At 33.3% G+C, this 23143-nt stretch overlaps 1 protein-coding gene across 1 annotated transcript in view; it reads right to left on the minus strand.

The window, feature by feature from the left end:
* Positions 1 to 9450: 9450 nt before the first annotated feature.
* The window catches only part of LOC136970451 (phosphatidylcholine:ceramide cholinephosphotransferase 2-like), a 59535-nt gene continuing 45842 nt past the window's right edge, over positions 9451 to 23143 (minus strand). Inside the window, exons 6-7 of the mRNA XM_067264890.1 lie at positions 19241 to 19406; positions 9451 to 11417 (exon numbers count right to left, since the gene is read on the minus strand). Of these exons, the coding sequence (XP_067120991.1) occupies positions 19257 to 19406 (150 nt within the window). The 3' untranslated portion in view covers positions 9451 to 11417; positions 19241 to 19256. The remainder of the gene's footprint in view (positions 11418 to 19240; positions 19407 to 23143) is intronic.

Genomic DNA, 23143 nt, shown 5'->3' on the forward strand with positions numbered 1-23143 from the left:
TTTCTACTAAAAATATATATGAATATTTTTACGATTTTGTAATATAGCAAGACATCAAACCTACTAACCTACAAGTATTGGAACGCAAATATTTTATTCAAATTTGAATTTTGTTTTTGTACCTTTTCCTTTAATTAAATAGCAGTAAATACGGCAGCACCTAATTATAGCATAATTGCATACATTTACATGATATTTACTTAGTTATGTGTTTTCTTAGAAATATAAATATAAACAAGCTTACCATAAACTGAGGCTTCTTGCTCGACTTTCCCGGCACTCGAATAGGGAGATTAAGGAGACGACAGTATCAGTTTTTTGACTATTTTGTGCAGAGGATTTCAAAATATCTCAGAATGGAGTAAAGATTAAAACACGAAATTTTACATGAAAGCAATTTTACAAGGGGCATTGATCTATTAAATTTTGGTGGTGAAAGATCAAAAGAGGATATAGTGGGTAATCACGCGTCATATCTTAGCGGAGTCTGACTTAATGAAGATTTTACTCGTTATTAGCATTTACAGTTTTTCAAAAAACTCATTACTACCCTCAAAATGAAGCTTTTTTACCATATCATAATAATTTATAACATAATAAGATTTTTATAACAAAATCTCGTAACAGATGGCGCCACACAAAATTTTATTTATTATGATTAATATAAATATATTTTTAAAATAAAATCTTATAACAGTGTTTTTACCCGATTAAAAAGTTATTCTAAATTATTGTACAGTACATCTATTGATTGACGTAAAACAAGCATTCGAATTTGTTTACATCACCAGTTTAATTCACAGTATAAATAGAAAGATATGATAATTGGCCTTCCATGATTTCATGTAGGGAATCACGAAGCTATTCTGGCTGCAAATGAAGTTCAATAATGAGGATTATGCACATTCGACCCATTTTACAAAGTATTATTTTTCAATTAAAAAGTAATATAAAGTTTTTAAATTGTATATATATTATAAAGAAATATTTTAAAGATATTAGATAAGAGAAATTCGCTGGCAATCGGGAAGTTAAATAAAACAAACAAGAAAACTAACAAAACAACTGGTGAAGTCTCAAGTGGAGCCTTTAATACGATGCAAAATAATGAAATTTTATTTATAAAGCCTATTCGATTGTTAAGTAACCGAAAATAAATTGTAATAGAATTACTTCTCTTTTTATGGATCTTCTCTTATAAAAGAACTACGTATCATTTTAGTCCCATTAGCAAAGGGTTTGGTTACTTTGGTGTAAGAAAGATATAGGATCTGGGGCATGGAAAGACATTAGATGCCTTTTCTTTCTTATATTCTGCACATACCTTGTAAATTAGTTTGCAATTTTAAAAAAATTGTAGACATAAATTTGCGCTGTCATCTGCTGTCTGTCCATCTTTAATCTCAAGAACATAGATAGATGAAATCCGAGACAGGATGTGGAAACCTTATGGGCAGAAGGTCCCGATGAACTATGTAAAAACTTCTGATACAAAACGGAAGACATGTTATTTCAATTCAAAAATTTTTTCCTGAAATCAGTTAATAGATGACCGGCACGACTGTTGATAACAGGAAAAATACTGTACTTTTGTTTTATTTTTGATTAAGATTTTGCTAATTCGAAACTACACTAGTATAATAAATCCTGTTTGTAAACAAAATCTAAGTGGACAATATAAAAACAATTATCTATGAATAATTTCTAGCTCTTAAATCGAACAGAAAGATCTCTCTTGATGCCAAAAATCAATTTATAATACGAACTACTCGGTTGGGGAGCTAAAGATTAATTTATGAGCCACTCAGTTGGAGTCAAAGATCAAGCTCAACCACGTCAAGAGGCTCAGTTTTGAATCAATTTAAGAATCAAAATGCTCAGATTCTATTAATTACTCATGATTGTTTATTTTGGTGGCACGAAAAAAAAACGTTTTCATCACGTTAAATTACAATTTTTGTGATAAATTATCTGCAATAAAAGATACTTTTTATAATTATACTAGCTGACCCAGCCACGCGTTGTTGTAGCTAAAAATATATATATTATAAATGTATAACACTTTCCCCACCGGGGGATTTTGTAAAATCCCTTCTTAGTGTACATTCACTTGACGTACCTTATTAAAACACAATCAAAAATGAAAAATACCGCATCTAAAATAGTATAATAGAAGCCGAGTTCTTCACGGTAAGCCTTAATCCTGTCCCTCTCCTCCCCGGTGGGGGAGGAATTTCGACATGTATATTATATAAAAACACACGCGTATTCGAATGCAACGTTGTGTCAAAATTTCAAAGGAATCGGTAGGAATAAACGAACATTACATTTTTATTTATATAGATAGATAGAGGATGATCTGCTTTAGTTCATCCAAATAATGCCTCAGAGAAAAGCAAACTTAGGTCGTACTCGCAGAGTTAGCGCCATCTGTTGGTCATAAAAATCTTAATCTTGTCCCTCTTCCCAGGGGGAATTTCGACATCTATATTATATAAAAACACCTGCGTATTCGAATGCAACGTTGTGTGAACATTTCAAAGAAATCGGTGAAGAACTTTCGGAGATTCGCTATTAGGAACAAACGAACATTACATTTTTATTTATATAGATAATTATATATATGAGGAAAAATCTGGACTGAGTTTGAAGCATCATAAGTTTCGAACTCAAGAAACTAATTTTAAAATATTCGCACCAAAAAATAAGTCATTATTGATGCTCAGTTACAGCCCATAAAGTTCGAACATTTGTGAGTAGGTTTGGAAAAACGGCTTCAAAAGAGGACATTAAGAGAATGCATTGTACAAATGTACGAAAATAAAGCGAACCAGTCAAAAAATTAGTGATGAAGCATTTTTTAGCGGAAGGCCAGGAAGTGGCAGAAAGCCGGTCGTTGAGAATGCTAAAAACCGAAGAACATTGAGACAAATGTTTTAACAACAAAGATGCAGTTAACCAGATGGAAGCAGCTAAAAGGCTCAATTGTTATCGAACATACGTAGGTAAGTCACTTAAGAAGACGAGCATTAAAAAAAAGGACCCCAGAGTACACTGCTGACAAATTGATAAAATTCGAACTCAATGCAGATGGCTCGTAAGAAATTTTGGAAACAAAATGTTCGTTTGGACGACGAAAAGTACTTTTCTCTCTCCGGCATGCAAATGACAGGAAAGGAAATTTACTACGCGAAAATCAAGCATTTCATGAAGTGAAGTACAAATTTAAGACGACATTTGAGGCAAAAGTCATGCTGTACATCGTCATTTCACCAGCAGGTGTTTCGTGGCCATTTTTTAAAGGGATCCCATTTGTCGTCAACACGTAACAAAACGAATATCTACAGAAAGTTCTCATACCTTTTCTTAACAATCATCAACAAAATGACGAATTAATCTTTTGGCTTGACAAAACTCCGTTTCACTATGCAAATTCGACGATGGAGTCTTCAAATCCAAAAACATTCCTTTTGTACTCAAAGAACATAATCCGTAAAATCTGACACAATGACGGTCAAATGACGATTTCTTTGGATATTTGGCACAAATAGTATATGAGAAAGGTTGGATAGTAAAAAATACCACACAACTGATGCAAAGAACTTTTACACAAAATTAACATTAAGGCCGTCTAAAGGAGTTAAGTCTCATCAAAACAAACGGCGTGTCGCCGACCGTGGTCCATATGATCGTGTTCATTAATTTTACACTATTGTAAATAATATTTCTTTTAAAAATTGAGCTTTCCTGTAGAAAACTTTCCATTTTATATAATTTAAACACAGAATACAGTACTCTTCAATTCGGATTTCGATCGTAACGTATAACAAATGAAAATTTCAATAAAATGCAAATTTAAGGCGTTACATAAATATTTGTGGTATTATAAGACTTAATATTCGATACGATCTTGAGCGCGTAAAATTTAAAAATTTGCATAATTGCGAGAATTTCAATAGACTAGTGGTTCCCAAAGTGGGGGCTACTGCCCCCCTGTGGACGGTGAGTAAATCTAGAGAGGCGCTGGAGGCACGGTACTGAACGGTGACCAAAGGCAAAAGTTGGGGTCACTGACAGCCGTTTCCTTTTTGCTGTTAAATGGATAAGAGGAAACATTGCGTTTAATGGTTTCCAGATGTTGAGAACAATGTACGGTAAGAGTACAAAGTGTGAGATTCATAGAAAAGTTTTTCTAAAAATATTTCCAATCCTTTCTCACACAAGAGAAAATGGGTTAGGGGCGTTGGGTATAACTTTATGGAACAAATGAAGCGGTGAATCGAAAAAGTTTGGGAATCACTGTAATAGACGATACAAAAATCATAATTTTCTCAACATCTGCAACGACCACTCTTTACGTTCCAACAAACTTTTTAACCAATTACCATTCACTTTACTGTTAGTACGTGAACGCTTATTGGTTAACTTAACTTGTATTATACTTCAAATTTTTCCATCAAAATCGTGATATTTGGAATCGTTTAAGTATTAAACAGTGGCGTGCCGTCATTGGAAGCGATGGAAGCGCCGATTCCACCTTCCAATGACCTTCTCTTGTATTTTATAAAATATAAATTTTCATATTTTAACGTACTTTGCATTAATTAAAATTAATATTTTATTATAACTGCATTATGTATCTTTTACAAATTTCTATACTACATGTGAAAAATACGATAAGATTGCTATTGTATATTCGAATAATTCGGTGGCGGAAGGAGTGTCGAAACCGGGTCAGTTTCCAATCAGCCAGATTATATAGGCATTGGCACATGCGGTTTACAGAGCACCAACTTCACCCGGTTTAGCTGGTAGAAGCGACACACGCATAAAGCATCTAATTTTATATCTCCGGCCGGATGGCCGAGCGGTAAAGGTGGCAGCCTACCGCTCTGGGGGACCCGGGATCGAATCCGAACGGGTCGAATAATCCCCAGGAATTTTTCGGGGGGTGGTCCGTTCGGATATGTCGGGCCCCGTCCCTCACCACCCGGTTGCCCCATTGTGGGCCTGGCCGAACCCATAATGGGCCTACTAAAAGAGGCCCTCTTAGTGCCCACAGGGCGGAAAGAGTTAAAAAAAAAAAAAAAAAAATTTATATCCCGGACCGGTTGTGGGCTGTTAGCCGCCTGCCTGCTAGATATTCGGCCGTCCTCGCCGATTATGTGAATCACGAGCAGACTAGATCAACGGCGGGCAACCCCCGGCCCGCGAAAAGTTTCTATCCGGCCCGCGAGATCTTTAATAGATTATTAAATTGAATTGGAAATTCTAGTATTCTAGTAAAAAAAAGAATTGGAAAAATAACTAATAGTTATTTTTCCAATTCTTTGCAATTTTCGAAAACGATAATTACTACATTTATTTCTCTTAACTTTTTATTTATTTATTTCATATTTGCAGACTAAAAAAATTACGAGTCACAAGAAGGCGTCAATTAACTACTACCGCTCGCGGAAAAAACGTAAAATTTATTCCGGCCCATGTTATAAAAAAGGTTGCCCACCCTAGACTAGATTTATAACTTAACCCAACCGATAGGAGTTTACTGGCATGTTTTTATGATAGTTCTGTATAGTCGACAGGAGTTTTAAAAAAATCCATTAAAATATTTGATATATTTATTCTGCGTTTATTCTGCTCTCCCATCTTATATTACTTACGGATTTCAATGTTATATCGGTGATATTACGATTTAGTATGTCCCATCTGTAAGGGGATGCAGAAAAAACGTGTACAATTCTAGTACAGTGTTAAAAAATTAACTGTTACTTTGGCAGCATCATTTACAACCAAATTTAATGAATAAGACGTACAATGGTACAAAAAAGCTCTAGAATTTTTCTTCTTTAAATTTACGATTTATGTATCCGTTGTCATAAAAATTTCTTTCCATTTCTTTCCCAAGACTACAGATATTCAAGTACAAAGTAACCGGTTTCAACCTATTTCTACTTAAGTAGTAGTTAAATAATTAAGCGATTAGGGAATTAGAAACACAAATAAAACCCTGATGAAAGAGCCGAAATTTTACTTAAACAGAAGCTTAACCGAACCAATCTCTTGCCGTGTACAGTGGGGTCTGATCTCTTCATAATATTAGATGCAATAAAGACAGAAATTTCTCCAGTTCAACGAGAGTGACCGAAAAGTTGTAAATTTTGGAGATTTCCGTGAATAAAACCAATTAGTTAGAAAACGAACGACGGACAATCTGTTAAGTTTAACATATTTAGATTTTTACAGCTATGGTGAGAAACGTTTAAAATGTACAACAACCCTGTCGCCTCCTTTGAGATATACTAGAGATGCGACAAAAGAGGCATTTGACATTGACCGGTATCGGCACCCTCGGGATTCTTTCGTAAAATTGAAGCAATTTGGAAATCAAAGCGGAATAGAATTTAACATTGGTAGACAATATAAAATAAATATTGAAAATTATAACGAGATAATTACGATTAATAGGTATATCTAAATGAATAGAAGTTATATGTTTTTTCTCAAAGCAAGAATTGGCATTTAGAGGGCGTAGGGAATTTATTGAATCTAATAACGGAGGTAATTATATTGAACTTTTTTATTTATTAAGTACGTCAGATAATCTATTAAAAATACATTTAAAGAAGTATGCGGTTTTTACTGGCTTATCGAACAAACGAATACGAACGGGCCCTGACGCGCAATTAATTGATTGCCCCTGTAAGTCGGCTTCTTACAGAAACACAGCTTCCCTATCATCAAATGTCACGGCACGCCACTGGTATTAAAGATATCGCGCTGTTTGTAATCATCAAAACATTCTATAAATTCCTGCGAATATACACGTTATGGTACTTTGCACACTTAGCCTAAACGAATCGGACGTGATGTTTAATATTCTTTCCCAAATAAATTATTGAATTACAGTAGAGCGTCGATAAGTGGAACGTCGGTAAGTGGAATGGCCGGAAAGTGGAACGATTTTCAGTCGGACTGTGTCGTGCTGAATCGAATGTTTTTGATACTAAATTTACTTCTAAAGTATCATTTTCATGTTTTTTTTATATTCTTTAATATATTTATTTTGTTTGTACAAAATGCAGAAATAATTTTTAACGATACGATAGCCTCGATGATTATTATAAAAATTTTCGTTAGGCTTAAAATCGACGAAAATTCAACACGAAGCGACACGCAACGGAGAAAACTTTGAACATCGGACAGGTTAATGTATTTTTTCGTACAAAGTCGGAAACTGGAATAAATCATTAACTGGAAGGACCCCAGTCCCCAATTGGTTCCACTTATCGACGCTCTACTGTACATTCATAAATTTTTAGATATAACCAAACTGGACTATAATGAAGCGTTGTAATCTGTAGTTAATAGATTCAGCGTGTTGCTGCACGCAATTTGCATATTAGTTGTAGGAAATTTTTTTGGGTTCATAACATAACTGATCAATTAACCCTTAAAAATAGGCTAATAGAAAATATCTGCTCCTACGTAACGACATAGGTTTTTTGACGTATTACACATGCTCAATCACCTATGTAAGTGCTTGAGCATATATAATTAAACCTTGTATGGAAAAAATACAAGCTCGACACCCTTTAAATTTGTACTTGTTAATTTTATATAAATTGAACAGAACATTTGAACAACGAGGACCAACGAGAACACAAAATGGCCATTGTTTGAAGAGTTACCGTACCGGTACTTCTCAACGGCGGAAAAAAATTCTGTTCTAAAATGTCACTCGAAAGACGTTTGTTAGCCCACTTTAAAGGGTTAATTAATCAGTTATATTCTAAAAAATAAATCACTTTTATGTTACTAATATGAGCCTATAACGTCCACGTAAAAACACGTTTAACGTTATCAGGATGAGGAAACAAGATAAAATTTAGTTAGAATGTAAATTGTCTAAAAGATTTATAACTGTCCTAATTTGCTACAAATAAATTCGACTACTGAAATGACTGACTAAAATCAGATAGTCCTTAAAAAAATCATGCAAAACACGGATTTATCTCTACGATCAGCACGTTATTCCTATTAACATTTCAACAACCTCCTCACTCCAACTAATATAGTATACATTTATCTTTTAATAAAACAGGAGTAAACTTTTTACAAAGTTATCATCTTGCCAAGTTTCTTTTTCACATTAACACAAGATAAAGTGGCATATAAAATGATAAATTTAGTTGAGACACGCCATAATTGTTATCACACCACGCACGAAGAATAAAAATGTTTGCAAAAACTAGTCCCCAACATTTAGATTTCATTAATAAAAAATATTAATTTTTTTTATTCTCTATATCAATTTGAATGCTTATGAAACAGATTAAGAATTATTTTAAGTAGCAGCAGATTTAAATCCTGATAAAGCTGTCCTGGATGTACAGTACGTCGTAGTGACACCATACACTATGATGAACTTTATATAGTATCTCTCTTCACAGATATAACAACTTTGTTCCGATATTATGTATATAGGTTTATATGTTGGAGTTTGATTAGATACAATTAAGATTTTAATTGAATCCAATCGTGATCTCAATTCCATAATGGTAATGTGTATGTAAATTTAAATTAAAGGTAAACACGGTTGGCAATAAGCATATTTCTCAGTGAAGAATCAAGTTCTTTCCACGTTCCTCCAGAGTTTTCGTGTCGTCAACAATTTCATAACACCAATAATGGTTTCTTAACGTTCGTCCATTTTACACGCATCCTTCAAGCGGACGAACTTCGTGTGTAAAAGTAAACCGATCCACTTTAAATTCTCTTGGAGAATACCACTATAAAAACGGCTCCTTTCACGTACATTACATTAGCGAGGTTGCGGCCGAAGTTTTCATCGCGTACATCGGACGTTCAGTTTTCATCGTGTACGTCCGACGTACACGATGAAAACTTCGGCGGCAACCTCGCTATTCAGAGAATAATGCCCTAGGACAGGAGTGGCGAACCTGTGGCACACAAGAGAAGAGATCTGGCACGTAATGTATCATATGATTTGTCCTTTTCAATCATCTTTTCTGTTTATCATCTAATCATCCTCTCTTCAACAGGATTTTTTACATTTATTCGAATTAGAGCATATTCGTTTATTTCTTTAAATATCATTATTCGAAGTCTAAGACTGGCACGCATTAACATCTTTAAAGCTAAGTATGCTTACAATATGGCACGCGGACTCAAAAAGTTCGCCATCCCTGCCCTAGGATGAGATGCTTTGTAACAGAATATGGCATAAATCATATCCAAATGTTAAGTAGAGACACAGATCATCTAAGAAAACGAAGACGAATGATTTACAGAAGAAATTATTACTCAAAGATTAGTGACGAAAGCGCGACAAGCGAGATAATACGTTGCTTCAATGTTGCGCGTTATTAGGTCATACTCATTTTAACGTTTAAAACTATATTTTTTTAAAAAATAATTCAACAAGCATTTATTGTTATAAACTGTTCTTTATTATTTTCACTGTTACAGCAATAAAACACATTTAAGATAACTTGGAATTGAAAATAAACACGATAATCATCGCGACTTCTGCTCATAATAATAATAATATATATATATCTCGATTGAAAAAAAATGTCTTTTAGAACGTCGACCATCAACGTGAAAATTATCAATTTAATTTATTTTTTACTTGTTTTTCTCTTGGAAGCCCCTATCGAAAGAATCCCTCTCCTCCATTGCAGCAATTTTTTTGAAAGATTTCTGAATGAGCGCAATTTAAACGGACCAAAACATCCACTCCACTGTATTTTTAGATAAAGCAATCGATTTTTTTGAAAAATTCAAAGCGTTTAATTACCGTAGACTGTTAATGGAAACGTAAATTGAGCCGCATGTGGTGTAAACAGCCACATTTGTTTCTCTTCTCCCGCATCTAACGATGAACACACCCCGGAGTAATTCAATAATCTCCAAAAGTTCCAACACAAGTACACCGCTTAGAATTTTATTATTATAGTTTCTTTTTTTTTCTTAAACAAAACTTTACCAAAGACTCCAAATACTGTATTCTGGACAACAAATATATATATATGTATATGTGTGTGTATGTGTATATATATATTACAGTTGTGTATTTTAAATCGTTATCATTCTGTTAAGGCATTAAAACATCACGTATAATTCCAATCTACTGACAGAAAATAGTCCCATTTTCTTTCTTCCATTGTCTACAATTCGGGAAAAAATTTGTTTCTAGAAAATTTTCGCAGTTTCAACGGGAAATTTCTGTAGAACCAACCGAGAAGAATTACAGAAAACTTGGTAAAGATATTTTATATAATATATATTAAACAAATCACATCTTGCTCATGTTGCATATACAATATATATTTACATAAAACGTACACAAATATTATATGTTTTTGAATTTCTTCCGGGATCGAATTCCCTTCTTAAACTAGAATTTCGATTATAAATGTTACCAAATGGCATCCCTTTAAAACAGCACCTGAGTTTTCGGGCCCTGTATCCATCACTCTTAAAGAAAAATTGGCCAAGAGCAGAGCAGAAAAGACAGACAACGAACAAAATGGTTGTTGATCCCCATAAAATAGAAAAAACAAACAAAAAAAATTGTGTTCCTGCCGAAGAAAGAAAACTGATGGACACGATCCGAAATTTTAAGTTTTCTTTTTATTTTTTTTGATGCGTGGCACAGGAGGGCAAAAGCGAACAACAATCTCTCGTTTGGAACGGAAAACAATGTGGAATTTAACACTGCAAAAAACCTCGTTACGAGGCCCCTTATGCCTGCTGAACGTAGAGAGATACGAAAAAAGTTCTGCAAGCAAACATTTTGATTTTTATTTTCGTAAGCGACGATGAATTTACTTCGAGCGTTCGCGTGTTTATCCAATGAAGACAAGCGCATTTTTCACTTGTTTTTTTTTTAAGAACAAAATCTATGGTTTTCACGAAAATACAAAATTTAGAAATAAAAAACGGCGATTAGAAAAATACCATTCTAGATTCTAAATTAAGTAATAGAATAATCTTTTTTTAATTTTTTTAATATTTTTGTGTGTGTGTATGCTCGTATGTGTATGTACGTCGAGTTTTCACGTAACATTTTTCACGTAGACGAACTCGTAACGGTTCTCGAGACACCTGAGGAGTAGAGGAATTGATCTAAGCACACGCCAACGAGTAAATTCTGAGATCGGGACGGGTCACGGCTGACCTGTTATTAAGAAAACAAAAGTTTAAAAAAAATAAACAAGAACTGTCTTTCTCGAGCACCGACGTATTGTTCGACATGGTCAACCCCAAAGATTTTGGTGGAAAGATTCACTCTACGGATGAAATATCCTTTCTGTAGTAGGCGTATCCCGTTTGCACGACAGTCACAACAGTGTGGCCAGGTGCAGTACTTCGCAAATGTCCTCGCTAACCTGAAAACAAATTAAAAATTCGTTAATTTTAGAATGACTCGTTTATATGCGGATAGAAATAATTTTTTTAAAGCAATTTATTCTTCCCGATTTTTGCATCACTCTGCATATATCACTGGTGTAACGAACAGAAGGACCGTGTTAGATTATTCGTAGCGAATCAGAGTAACGTCTACTCAATGGAGGAAGAAAAAATATATATAATTTAACCACAAACGAAAGAATTCTCACTTGCTTTGGGAAATACTTTAATAGAATTTTCGTGTAAAATTCTTGTTTTATTATTCCTTGCTCACTTTTATTACAAATATTTCATAGGCCTATCACTTCCAAACTCAAAAAGTGCTTATGTACTTGCCAATTAATATGCAGATAATGTTCAAACACAGTATTGCCACATCACTAACTATTCCCCTTTTCGATGCATCACAAGGTAAACAAGTATTGTTTGTGTGATATAATACGAAAACTATGTGACTACAGGTTTGTCTCGAATGTATGACGCGCTGTCTGCATTTAACAATTAAAAACACTGTAAAGTATCAGGGAGAAGCTGGAGTAAATAATTTTTTTTTTTTTTTTGAAGCTTTTCGTCTCTGTATTAAATCCATTTTCCTACTAAACTGGCCTGTATGGAGATGGTGTGCACATTTTTTATATAAGTCACCCATTGAAAATACCCATTTTAAGAAAGTGCAAGCTTTCACAGCTTGCACTTTATTAAAATGGGATAAGTGGTATATTTGCACAGGATGCAGGTAAATCTAGGCAAAACTCAAACATTTGTAGTTAGATAGTGTACTTTAATTATTTAAGATGCAGCTGTTCTGGCACCCTGTAATTTACAGCTTGCAAATGTGATAAATTGGCCTATGTACAACAATAAGTATTTATTAAGAAATGGTATTGTTAAATGGAAAATGAAAATGTCTCCAAGAATAAGTCTTGAAAACTACATGAATTTGCTTTCTAGTCCTTACATTTAAATTATGTCTATTTTAATGTTAAGAGGGGGTAAAGGAGCAAGTAAATAATCAAACTTATTATCTTGTCCTGTGAAATAAGAGAATTTTTGTATAAATTTTAAATTAATTTTAGATATTAAACCATAAAGAACAGAGTGGGAATTTTCCCGCTATGTGAGATTCTCTCTGGCTTCTAGTACAATCTGAATAAATATAAAATGGCATAAATTTAATTTCCCTATCATGAATTCTTGGTTATTCAAGTATATTTTCTGTTCTATTTTTCAATAAAGACTATATATATATAAACACACACACACACTATATGTGAATGATACATAAAACACTAAATATGAGTCTATGTATTTTGAATGCAAATATCCTCACTTTTACAACCTGCATCCCTATAAAAATTCCTATGAAATGGGATGTAGCCATTCAGTAGTTCAAACCTTAATATAAACACCTGATTATTAGGTGTATTATTTTTTGTTTTTTATAAAAAGGAAAGTAAGATCATGAAGTTTTAAGAGCAGTAACACTTCAGCAAAATAATTTTCCCTCTTCATGCTATTTTTAAAACTATTTCTAAAACTTGTTTACATTACTTGCATTTTAATGTTCTAAAACTTAAAAAAGCTTTCTTCCTCCATGGAGTGTTTGAAATCTTACTAAATGTCAGAGGCTCTCTCTCTTTAGAGCACATTACAATGTATGAGGAAACCCACCCTTGGTGCCCCAAATTTTCCAGATTGATGATTAGGAAGGCATAAAAAAATTAATTGAAGGTATAAAAAATAATTATTTTAAAATGTAGGTCGAAGATTTCATTCAAAGATTCATTTAAAAGAAGAAAGATACTAAATTATAAAATAACCTGATATTAATTCAACATTTTAATAAATTGGTTCATAAAAAATATTTGATCTATCTAAATTTAAATCAAGTAATTCAAATTACTAATTTAAGTTTGTTATAAATGTACCTTCAAACTTAATTAGCTTAAGACGACTTAAGAGTATCAATTGAAATTTTTATAATTAAAAGAAGAAAAAACGATTTTTCATCTTCAGATATTAGAAAAAGTATTTATCTATAGAACTACAGTAGATAAAACTTTTGTATTTCAAGTACTATCTCATTAGAAACATGATTCATGATTCTCCCTCCAGACAAAATGTTTGTTATAACTTTAAATAACAACATATTTACTATACCCTTTAATGTTAATTTCTGCACAAACATTCCCTCAGAGTTACTGTGTATAATTGCTGTACTATGTGACTACCTAGAGAGCTTGGTAATCAATCATAATGACAAATATAATTACATGAGAGAAAATTAACAATTAACAATTAAACAACATGAGAGAAACTAATATTTTAAAAATAATAATAATAAATCTACAAAGAGAAAGTACTGGAAACTTAAATAAGCAAATTTTAAGGATGAATGTTATAGAAGTTCTTGCAGAGAATAATGAAAAAATACAAAATTAAGAGCATTTCTTCCTCCATGGAGTGTTTGGATTAATGCAGAAATTAACCAGCTATTGTTGTACCTGTAATTTTAGTTTTATCAGTCATGTGTAAAGTGTCAAAAATCTACACACACTGCCTCACAGGAAATAGATGTCATTCGGAATTATAGAATGTGTGATGGTATGTCTTATATATCTATACAATTTGTTGACAAACAAGGAAATTAACAAGTCTTTTTATCATATAAATAGGCAGACTTTAAAACCAACCATTTGTTATGTGAAAATGTAAAACTACTTAAAGATTTTTAAAGAAAACCTATTTGAACTTTAGAATTTGTGATCTCATGGTACATTTTGAGCAACTGTAAATAAGGTTTTTATGTATGTACAGAAAGTTCTTTATGTATGTATATTGCATATTTAATTCGTATGTATTATATATTTTAGTTGGCTGAGGAAGGGCCTTAAGAAGCCCGAAACTTGCACAAAACAGAGGTGCATGTATCAACTGAAATAAACTTAAGATGAAGACTGCCAAGTGTCTGCGTGTCTGCACTTTATACTGTTTAGGAGACGACAACAATTAAGAGCATGCTAATTTATATTAATTCTAGTGGTAGATTTTTGAAATAAACACTTTACTTCTAAAAAATTTTGTTTTTGTATTTATACTTACACATTAGAAAACAGTCTGCATGATAGAATTAAATTAAACTAAACTACCAAGATACAAAAATAAGTTGTTTTTATTTCACTTTGTTCCACTTGAAGAAATAATCTGTACAAAAAACAATTATGAATTGAGAATTAAAACAGAAATTATCATTACTTTTTTAAAGGAAAAAAAACATTTATTTTTGTAGTTATACACTTTAAAGAAATGCAAAAGATTGGAAATTTTTTTTTATTTAAGTTCTTGACACTACAGTTGTTACACTAATATCCTGTAAGCAAGCAAGCCCTTCCTGTAGATCGAAAGTTAAAGGATTATCTGCCAGATAATGTAACATTGACACACAATAATAAAAGCTTTGCAAATTAAAATATGAAGGAGTAACCATATGAAACAAAAACTTTAATATTAAATTTTTTTATTTAGCAGACCACCACTAATAATTTTGATAACAGAACAATCAAATGTTTGTTTTTCCTTTCCTGTCTTGTAAACCAACTAAAATGTAAATTATTTATTAAAATCAGACTTCAGCTTTGACAGATAAATGACAAACTACAAATGGACTATCTGAAATTTGTGTGTTAGATGTTAATTAAGCACATTTATTGGTGTTTTAACACAAATCCAAATATATTCACTGAACTGACAAATAAATGAAATTCTAACCAGGTAATTATTGGGAAACATACACTAACAAACTGACCACATTTCTATTAAACACATTTTACAATATTTATTAGTTCATTTGAAAAATTCAGCAATGAGATATTACACAAAAATATTCCAAATGCAGACAACTCAGGACTGTGTTTGCATTATGAGAAAGACTACATCCCTCACTACACATTACCATAGAACAATTTGGAAATAAAATGCTGTCCCACAAAAAATTGCACATTATCTTATTTTGCAAATAAACCAAATATCTTGTTCTGAATTATCAGTAAATAAAAATTCATTTCTGACTTCTTTATCATTTGTAATTTTTTTTGGAAGTGTAAACACATCAGAAAAATCTTGTGTGGGGGATGCTCTTTTCTTTAATACACTGAATATTGGACATAATTTAAAGTTGAATTCAAATTAATTACTTCCCCCCTTTTCTTGATGGGGTACCAGCTGTATTCCAATTAGAAAATTCTTGGAAATTCCATCATTCTACATATGCAAGTGTATAGGAATGCTACCAGCAATTCAACAAACCAAAACTGTGGTTTAATTATGTTTAATTTGGTTGATTACATACATAACTATATGCATTTTGGGCAGACTTAATTTTAGTTACTGATGAGGGGTCATAAAATGTAAGTTGGTCCAAAATGCATATAGTTATGTATGTAATCAACCAAAATAAACATAGTTAAACTGTAGATTTGGTTCATTGAATTACTGGTAGTGTCCCTATAACCTACAGATTTAGGATTACAGAATCCCCAAGGATTTTCTAATTCAAATTAATTAATTTACAAATTCATATTAAAAATGTTCTAATAAAGTGCATTTAACACATTTATTGTTGGATTTTATGTTGTGACCTTCACATGACGCAATCATGTCAACAAAATATTTGATAATCATATAGATAATTAGGTATTAATATTTTTTAATTAAGAATCTTAACAGACTGTGAAATTAACTTAAAATATCCAGCAACATCCAGCACACAACAGTTTCCTTATTTTTGAAGAAGTAAAGAATAAATTTTCTGGACACACTATTTTATAAAAATTTAAACTGCCAACAAATGGAACCAAATCAAAATTTTTCCTGAAATATAATGTAGAAGACAATTTAAATGGCGCAGATAATTTTGGGTACAAAATAATTTACAATTTGTTGTAAATTATTTTGTACCCATAGTTATGTAGCATAAGTCACATGGGTTTGGATCAGAAAGGGCATCAGGTCATCCTGAAATGACTGTCTATTCAAACAGTTTACCCATACCGGCAACAGGTGAGCAACAAACCCATATCAAGAATGGAATAAGTGAAATGACTGCAATAACTTTTTTCTTATTTAAATTGCTTGTCTAATATTTCTTCTGTTTAACCTTGATATTATTATTTTACTAACTATTTTTATGTATTTCCTTTTTACTTAAACAGATTAAATGATAAAATTTAAAAAATAAATGTGTCATTTGAGAGAACTCAACCATCACATTACTATATCATTTAACCAAATCTTTAACTGTTGTTATAAATATTATGCAAACAAAAAGTCCTATCTAATGAGATTATTTACAAAGAAAATACATTTTCATACTTATGATGTGAGAGCCTGGACTTGACGAAAAAATTTGTCAAAAAATTTTTCGAAAGAAAAATCAGAGAGGACGATTAAAACTTTTCCCATGGACTTGTTTCCTTGTTTGAGGTGACACATCAAATGTGTCACCCAGAACTGACAATTGAAATTCAACAACTGGACTGTTGTTTGGAACGCAGATGCAATCCAGTAGCATTTTATAAAATTTTTTTGTTTCAAGATTTAAAAATAGAGTAATGATATTTGGAGCAGTTATCTATAAACAGTTTTCAAGTACTTTCATATTTTACTAGCCTGAGGGATCCGCTATTACTCTAACGGTGTAATGAGATCTCTCCAAAGACAAACCAAAGCTCAAAAGTACCCGGAAACTATTAAGTAATTCTATACTTAGTTTATGAGGAGTTGGAAATTAATTAATAGTGAGATTGAGGCCGAAGCCCCAAATGCAAAAATGTGTACGCCGGACACCGCCCCCTGCAAGCCCAGAAGCCCGACAACAGCACCTGGAATGTCAAACAAGATTCCACTGACCTTCCAAACACCACTGCCAAACCTCCAGGCCCACAGGAAAGCAGCGCCGAATGCCCGACATACCCGCCCCTGCGCCCAAAACCTCAGCCCCAACCCCGCTAATATTAGATTATTATTATGATTTTAATCTTGTTAGCACTATATATACATTGAAAAAATGGATAGACATGAAATTACTGATAAATTATCTAATTAAAATTTACATTAGAAACTGCAACAATGGAAATTCAAACACTCAGAAACCCCCACAAGCAGCAAAAACAATTTAATTGCTAACATTTTCATATAATAGTTCTCTCTAAAACAACAACAAACAATTTTCAATAATAATTCCTAATGAAGTCATGGGGAAAACCCACAAGAGACTCCCAAATACAAAAAGGAGAGAGTTTGCCTTCATTGATAGTTTGCTTTTAACTGGTGTTCGTGCCCGATCCAGTTTCGGATAGTGCTCAAGCCATCACCAATCCTCTACCCTTCTCAAGACATCCAAAGACTTTCATCCTTCTCAAGTGATCGAAGCTTCTTCCAAACCACCTGGCGGACCAGCAGCACATCGATGCACCAATTCTACGATTCCCCAAGGAACCAACTTCTAATAAGATATTTTCCAATGCACGACTGATATGTAAACTCACTCTCTCGGTTAGAGACTATAATTGATATCTAAAATTAGCACCTTGCTAAGCATCTTAACTATGTACCGAGTTGTAAATAGTATAGATAAATAAACAGGTATTATGACATATCATTCAATTATTATGCCTTTGTCATAACTTAAATTTTAAATCCTTTATCATAACTTAAATTTATCTTTGTATACTAGTACATTTATCAATTAACAGGACTTATTATACTGGAAAATTATGGATGCAGATATTTAGTCTTACAGTTCTTACAGATCAGAAATAATATTTTTTATTTAGTTCACAGGTGAACTAAATAAGAAATATTATGCATATCTGCATCCATAATTTTCCAGTATAATAAGTCCTGTTAATTGATAAATGTACTAGTATACAAAGATAAATTTAAACAGGTATTATGAATTGTTAAGTTTATAGTAGTGTACACTTCTTCCAGTCGTCTCTCAGGCCATCTGCACCCCGAATCTGAGCACCTACAAATGCAACTGCTCGCTTGCAAAAATGAAATTAGCAGCTATCAAGGTTTTTGTGTCTGTCCTTAAAGACACAGTGGTGTCAGTCCTGACAAACTAGTCATCGCAAATGTGGTGTCAACCCTTTGGTCCTGTGGTGATGAAAGAAGGGGGGATGCTCTAGCATTGTCACACTTATTAAAATTTTGTACAGAAATGATTTAATTTGTAATGATAAAATATACACAAATAACATCTTTGAAAAGTATATTACAATAAGAAACACTGAAAAGCAATAATTTAGGATGTGTCATTTAACTCTTCTTAGAGTCTTTTAAATCTAATGTTCAAGATTTCTTGCAATATGTTTAAGCTCACTTGTGAGAAAATTCTTTGCTATTCGTTACTTCCATATTAATTGCTATTAAGCTTGGAGTAATGATTACAGTTCTGCAAAGCACAGCTCAACTATTTGGAAATACAAAGTTGAGTTGAGATCTTGATAGGAGAGCTGCAAGATGAGCTGTGAATTTAGACCAGAGCTGAGAGGCAGCAATAATGACTGAATCTAATAAACACAGGAAATTTAAACATTCAAGCAGATTATATAATAGTTCTCTCTAAAACAACAACAAACAATTTTCAATAAGTATGTAAATATCTATCCGATTCTACTATTGTTTCATCATCAAGCTTTACAAACTATTGTTAATGCAATATGCATAATCTTATTAATGTAAGAATTTAATTGTGGTTGGTTATCATATATCATAACTAAGCCAAATGCATACTCACCACATATTGAACCCTGCTAGGAAATTCGCGTGTGCCGAAGAAACCGCCGGGGCCAGGGAAGGGGCCATTCGTGCCGGCATGGAACGGGACTGTTGACATTTTTCTCAAAATACGAAAATAGGGGAAACCACCACACATTGGCTAGGAAATTGTTGTCTCCACTAGTCTGTTATTAAAAATGTTAATATTTATTATAAATAATGATAAAGCATTTAATTATTCTAAAATTAAATAAAATTTTTCTTATATTATAGATTTAATGTTTAAATATCAGCACAATTCTCATCATCCATATAACAGTAATAAAATTTATATAAGAAATTATATATTTTTAAGAGCACCAATGCTTGAGATTTTACACATGAACAATCTCTCATAAGCATGTAATGAGAGATTTTAAATGACCTTTAAAATTGTCCGTCTGTCCTTCCTTAATCTTGAGAATGGAGTTAGATAAAAGTCGAGGCCAAATAGGGAAAGCTTACGGCAGAAGGGCTCAATAAACTTTATATGAACTTCCAGTGCAAACTGGAAGTCATGTTATTTCAATTCAAAAACTTTCTCCTGAAAGGAGTTAGCAATAGTCATTCCAATCATTTATCTAACAGGAAAAGTATGATGTACAGGGGCATGACACTACTAATTTGAGGTGGAGAACATATTTTAAATTAAATAATTAGTAAATCAAGTTTGTAATTTTATATATATATAACAATATATGGAAGAATAATTTATGTATGCTTAATTACTTTTAAATGCACAATTTTATAGTTTAGTAATATCATCTTCAGTTTACTCATTAGATAAATCAGAATCAAACAAAATTAATATTCTTTAGTTAATCTTATCAAAACAAATTCAAATAAAGGTTTGATTTTTGTCATATACAATAGACACTTAAATTTTGTATTCTAAATGTATTCATTCACAAATTCAAACTGTTATTTGAATGTAACGATTTGTTTAGAATGGGAAGAGAGAAAGTGACACAAAGTAACATTTTAATATTTTTTGTTGTTTAAGCACTATAAAGTGCAATTAATCAACCACTAGGCATCCTTTCATCCTTTCATTTTTTATTTAGTTGATCAACTAAATAAAAATTAAAAGGATGAAAGGATGTCTAGTGGTTGATTAATTGCACTTTATAGTGCTTAAACAACAAAAAGTATAGCAACACGGTTTCAGATTGGCAAAACACATTTTAATATTTTGATTCAATACATGGATATAAACTGACAAAAGGCAATCCATGTTTATCTGAATCAAACAGAACTGGTTCCAGTACTACATATTTCTGGCTTATCCAGATTTTCATTAAATTGTATCCAATCTGAATTAATGAAAATCTGAAAAAAGGTCATAAATAACATTTCAATGATAAGCCATCTCACAATCATAAGAAAAAATAATTTTCCACAAAATATGTAAAAATTTTAAAAAGAAAACTATTCAAACCAATCTGGATATTCTGGAAATTTGGATGAATGGAGTTTGATTGTTTTTTTAATAAAGTAAAAATTACATTACAGATACTAGACATCTCTTCACTTACAAAGGAGTTTCATTGTATTCACAATTAGCTTTTTTAAAATAAAATATTTTTTCTTTACTTGAATACTTTGAATTTTGAGTTGAAAAAATCAACAAAATATTTATTTGGATGTAATATTAAAAAAAAATCTCTCATTTTAAGACTTCAAACAAAATTACAACTGTTGGAATATATATATATATTCCAATGCCGGCGAACGCAGCCTTGGATATCTGACGACTGCCTCAACTTGGTGGCCAAACGAAAACAAGCGAAGTTGACCAACTATAGACAATATCGCCAGCTTAATCATGAGGTTCGACGGAAAATGAAGATCGATCGAGAACAGTACTGGAACAAAGTGGCCGCTGACCTGGAAGCAGCAGCGTCCAAACATGAGTACCGTACCCTCTACAGCACTCTCAGGAAGCTGAGCAGAAAGTCCAAAGTAACAAATGATACCATAAAGAAAGCAGATGGAACATTCGTAAAATCGTCGACAGAACGACTGCAGCGTTGGAAGGAGTTCTTTAATGATCTGTACAATCATGACGCTCCTCAGGGAATGTTAGCAGACCCACCGCCGATTGATCAGCACACAACACCTATGTCAGATGTAGAGCCTACAATTGCAGAAGTGAAGGCAGCCATTGGATTGCTGAAGATTGGCAAAGCTGCTGGACTAGATCTGATCACTACAGAAGCGATCAAGGCTGGTGGTGACATCCTGCACCATCGTCTTTATCTACTTATTAAAGCAATATGGCACATAGAACAAATACCAGCCATCTGGAAGAAAGCTATCATCGTGCAAGTCCATAAGAAAGGTAATAGCCGGGACTGCAGTAATTATCGCGGTATCAGTCTCGTTTCCATCGTTGGAAAAGTATTTATGAAGATAATCCAATCAAGGTTACAAAAACACCGTGAAGAAACCAGCCGAGAAGAACAGGCAGGGTTTTGTCCCGGTTGTGGTTGCTGCGATCAAATCTTTGCCCTGCGTCAGCTTATTGAGGAAAGGACCAGATGCGGCAAACGGACTATTGTCCTGTTCATCGATTTTAAATCTGCATTCGACTGTGTGCACAGGCCAGCACTATGGAGAGCACTTGAGAATGAGCATGTCCCACAAAAAGTTATCACACTACTTAAGGAAGCCTACAAAGATTCCACCAGTCAGCTGCGAATCCGGGGGGAACTGTCTGAGGAGTTTACCATCCAGACAGGGGTTCGCCAGGGAGACGTAATCTCTCCACTTTTGTTTAATATTGTGGTGGATTCAATTATGAGGAAGACATTTGGTGGGAAACGTGGGGTCCAGTTTGGGGATGGCCACTTTCTAACTGATCTAATGTTTGCCGACGACAGTGCCGTCTTCGCTGACAACGATGCAGTGGCCACAGACACGCTCTATGATATAGCTACTACCGCCCAGTCATATGGCCTTAAAATAAATGTGGACAAAACCAAAGTGCTTACAACGGATGGATCATGGGCAACTGTTTACGTTTATGGAGTCCAAATCGAGCAGGTACAAGAGTTCAAATACCTTGGGTCACTGATCCAGGAGAAGAAAGTGGCATCGTCAAAAGAAACTCATGCCCGTATTGGACAGGCAGCCCATGCATTTGCCTCACTTAAATGGTGTGTATGGAAAAAGAATAATATCTCTTTGATGACCAAGATCCGCCTGTTCCGTACACTAGTCATACCGATCCTTCTCTATGGGTCAGAAACTTGGACCCTGCTTAAGACAGACTTGGACAAACTTGAGACCTTTCAATTGAAATGCTTGAGACAGATTCTTGGTATCTCCCTTTGGGATCGTATCACAAACAATGCCGTCAGGGCCAGATGCCAACAACAGCCATCTGTTAAGACACAAATTCAACAGCGACAACTGAGATGGTTCGGCCATGTGTGCCGAATGGATATTAACCGAATTCCCCACCAATTGCTCTTCCGTCAGCGACCTACTCTGTGGAAAATCCAACACTCCGCACCTAAGAAAACGTGGACCAAACACGTTGAGGAGGACCTCAAGAACCAACGGCTTGATTTGAACCAGGCAAAAGCGGCGGCCATGGATTGGGGGCATTGTGGAGAAAGCTCGACTTCCTGCGGCACCCACAGCAACACACTGGTTGCGCAGACACCCGCAACCAAATGCCAGCTAGGGATAAAAGAAGAGAAAGAAGAAGATATATATATATATATATATTGGAAAAAATTTTAATGTCAATCAATTACAATTTTAAAAACTGTCATTGATTGACCTTAAAATTTTTTCAATCAATTTTTCAACACTCATGCATTTCATGTGAACAATATTAAAACTTTTGTAATGTTATTGAGTGTGATTTAATGTT

Source organism: Centruroides vittatus, unplaced genomic scaffold, assembly GCF_030686945.1.
Source record: "Centruroides vittatus isolate TY-2023 unplaced genomic scaffold, ASM3068694v2 contig_1048, whole genome shotgun sequence".
In the NCBI taxonomy this organism is placed as follows: Eukaryota; Metazoa; Arthropoda; class Arachnida; order Scorpiones; family Buthidae; genus Centruroides; species Centruroides vittatus.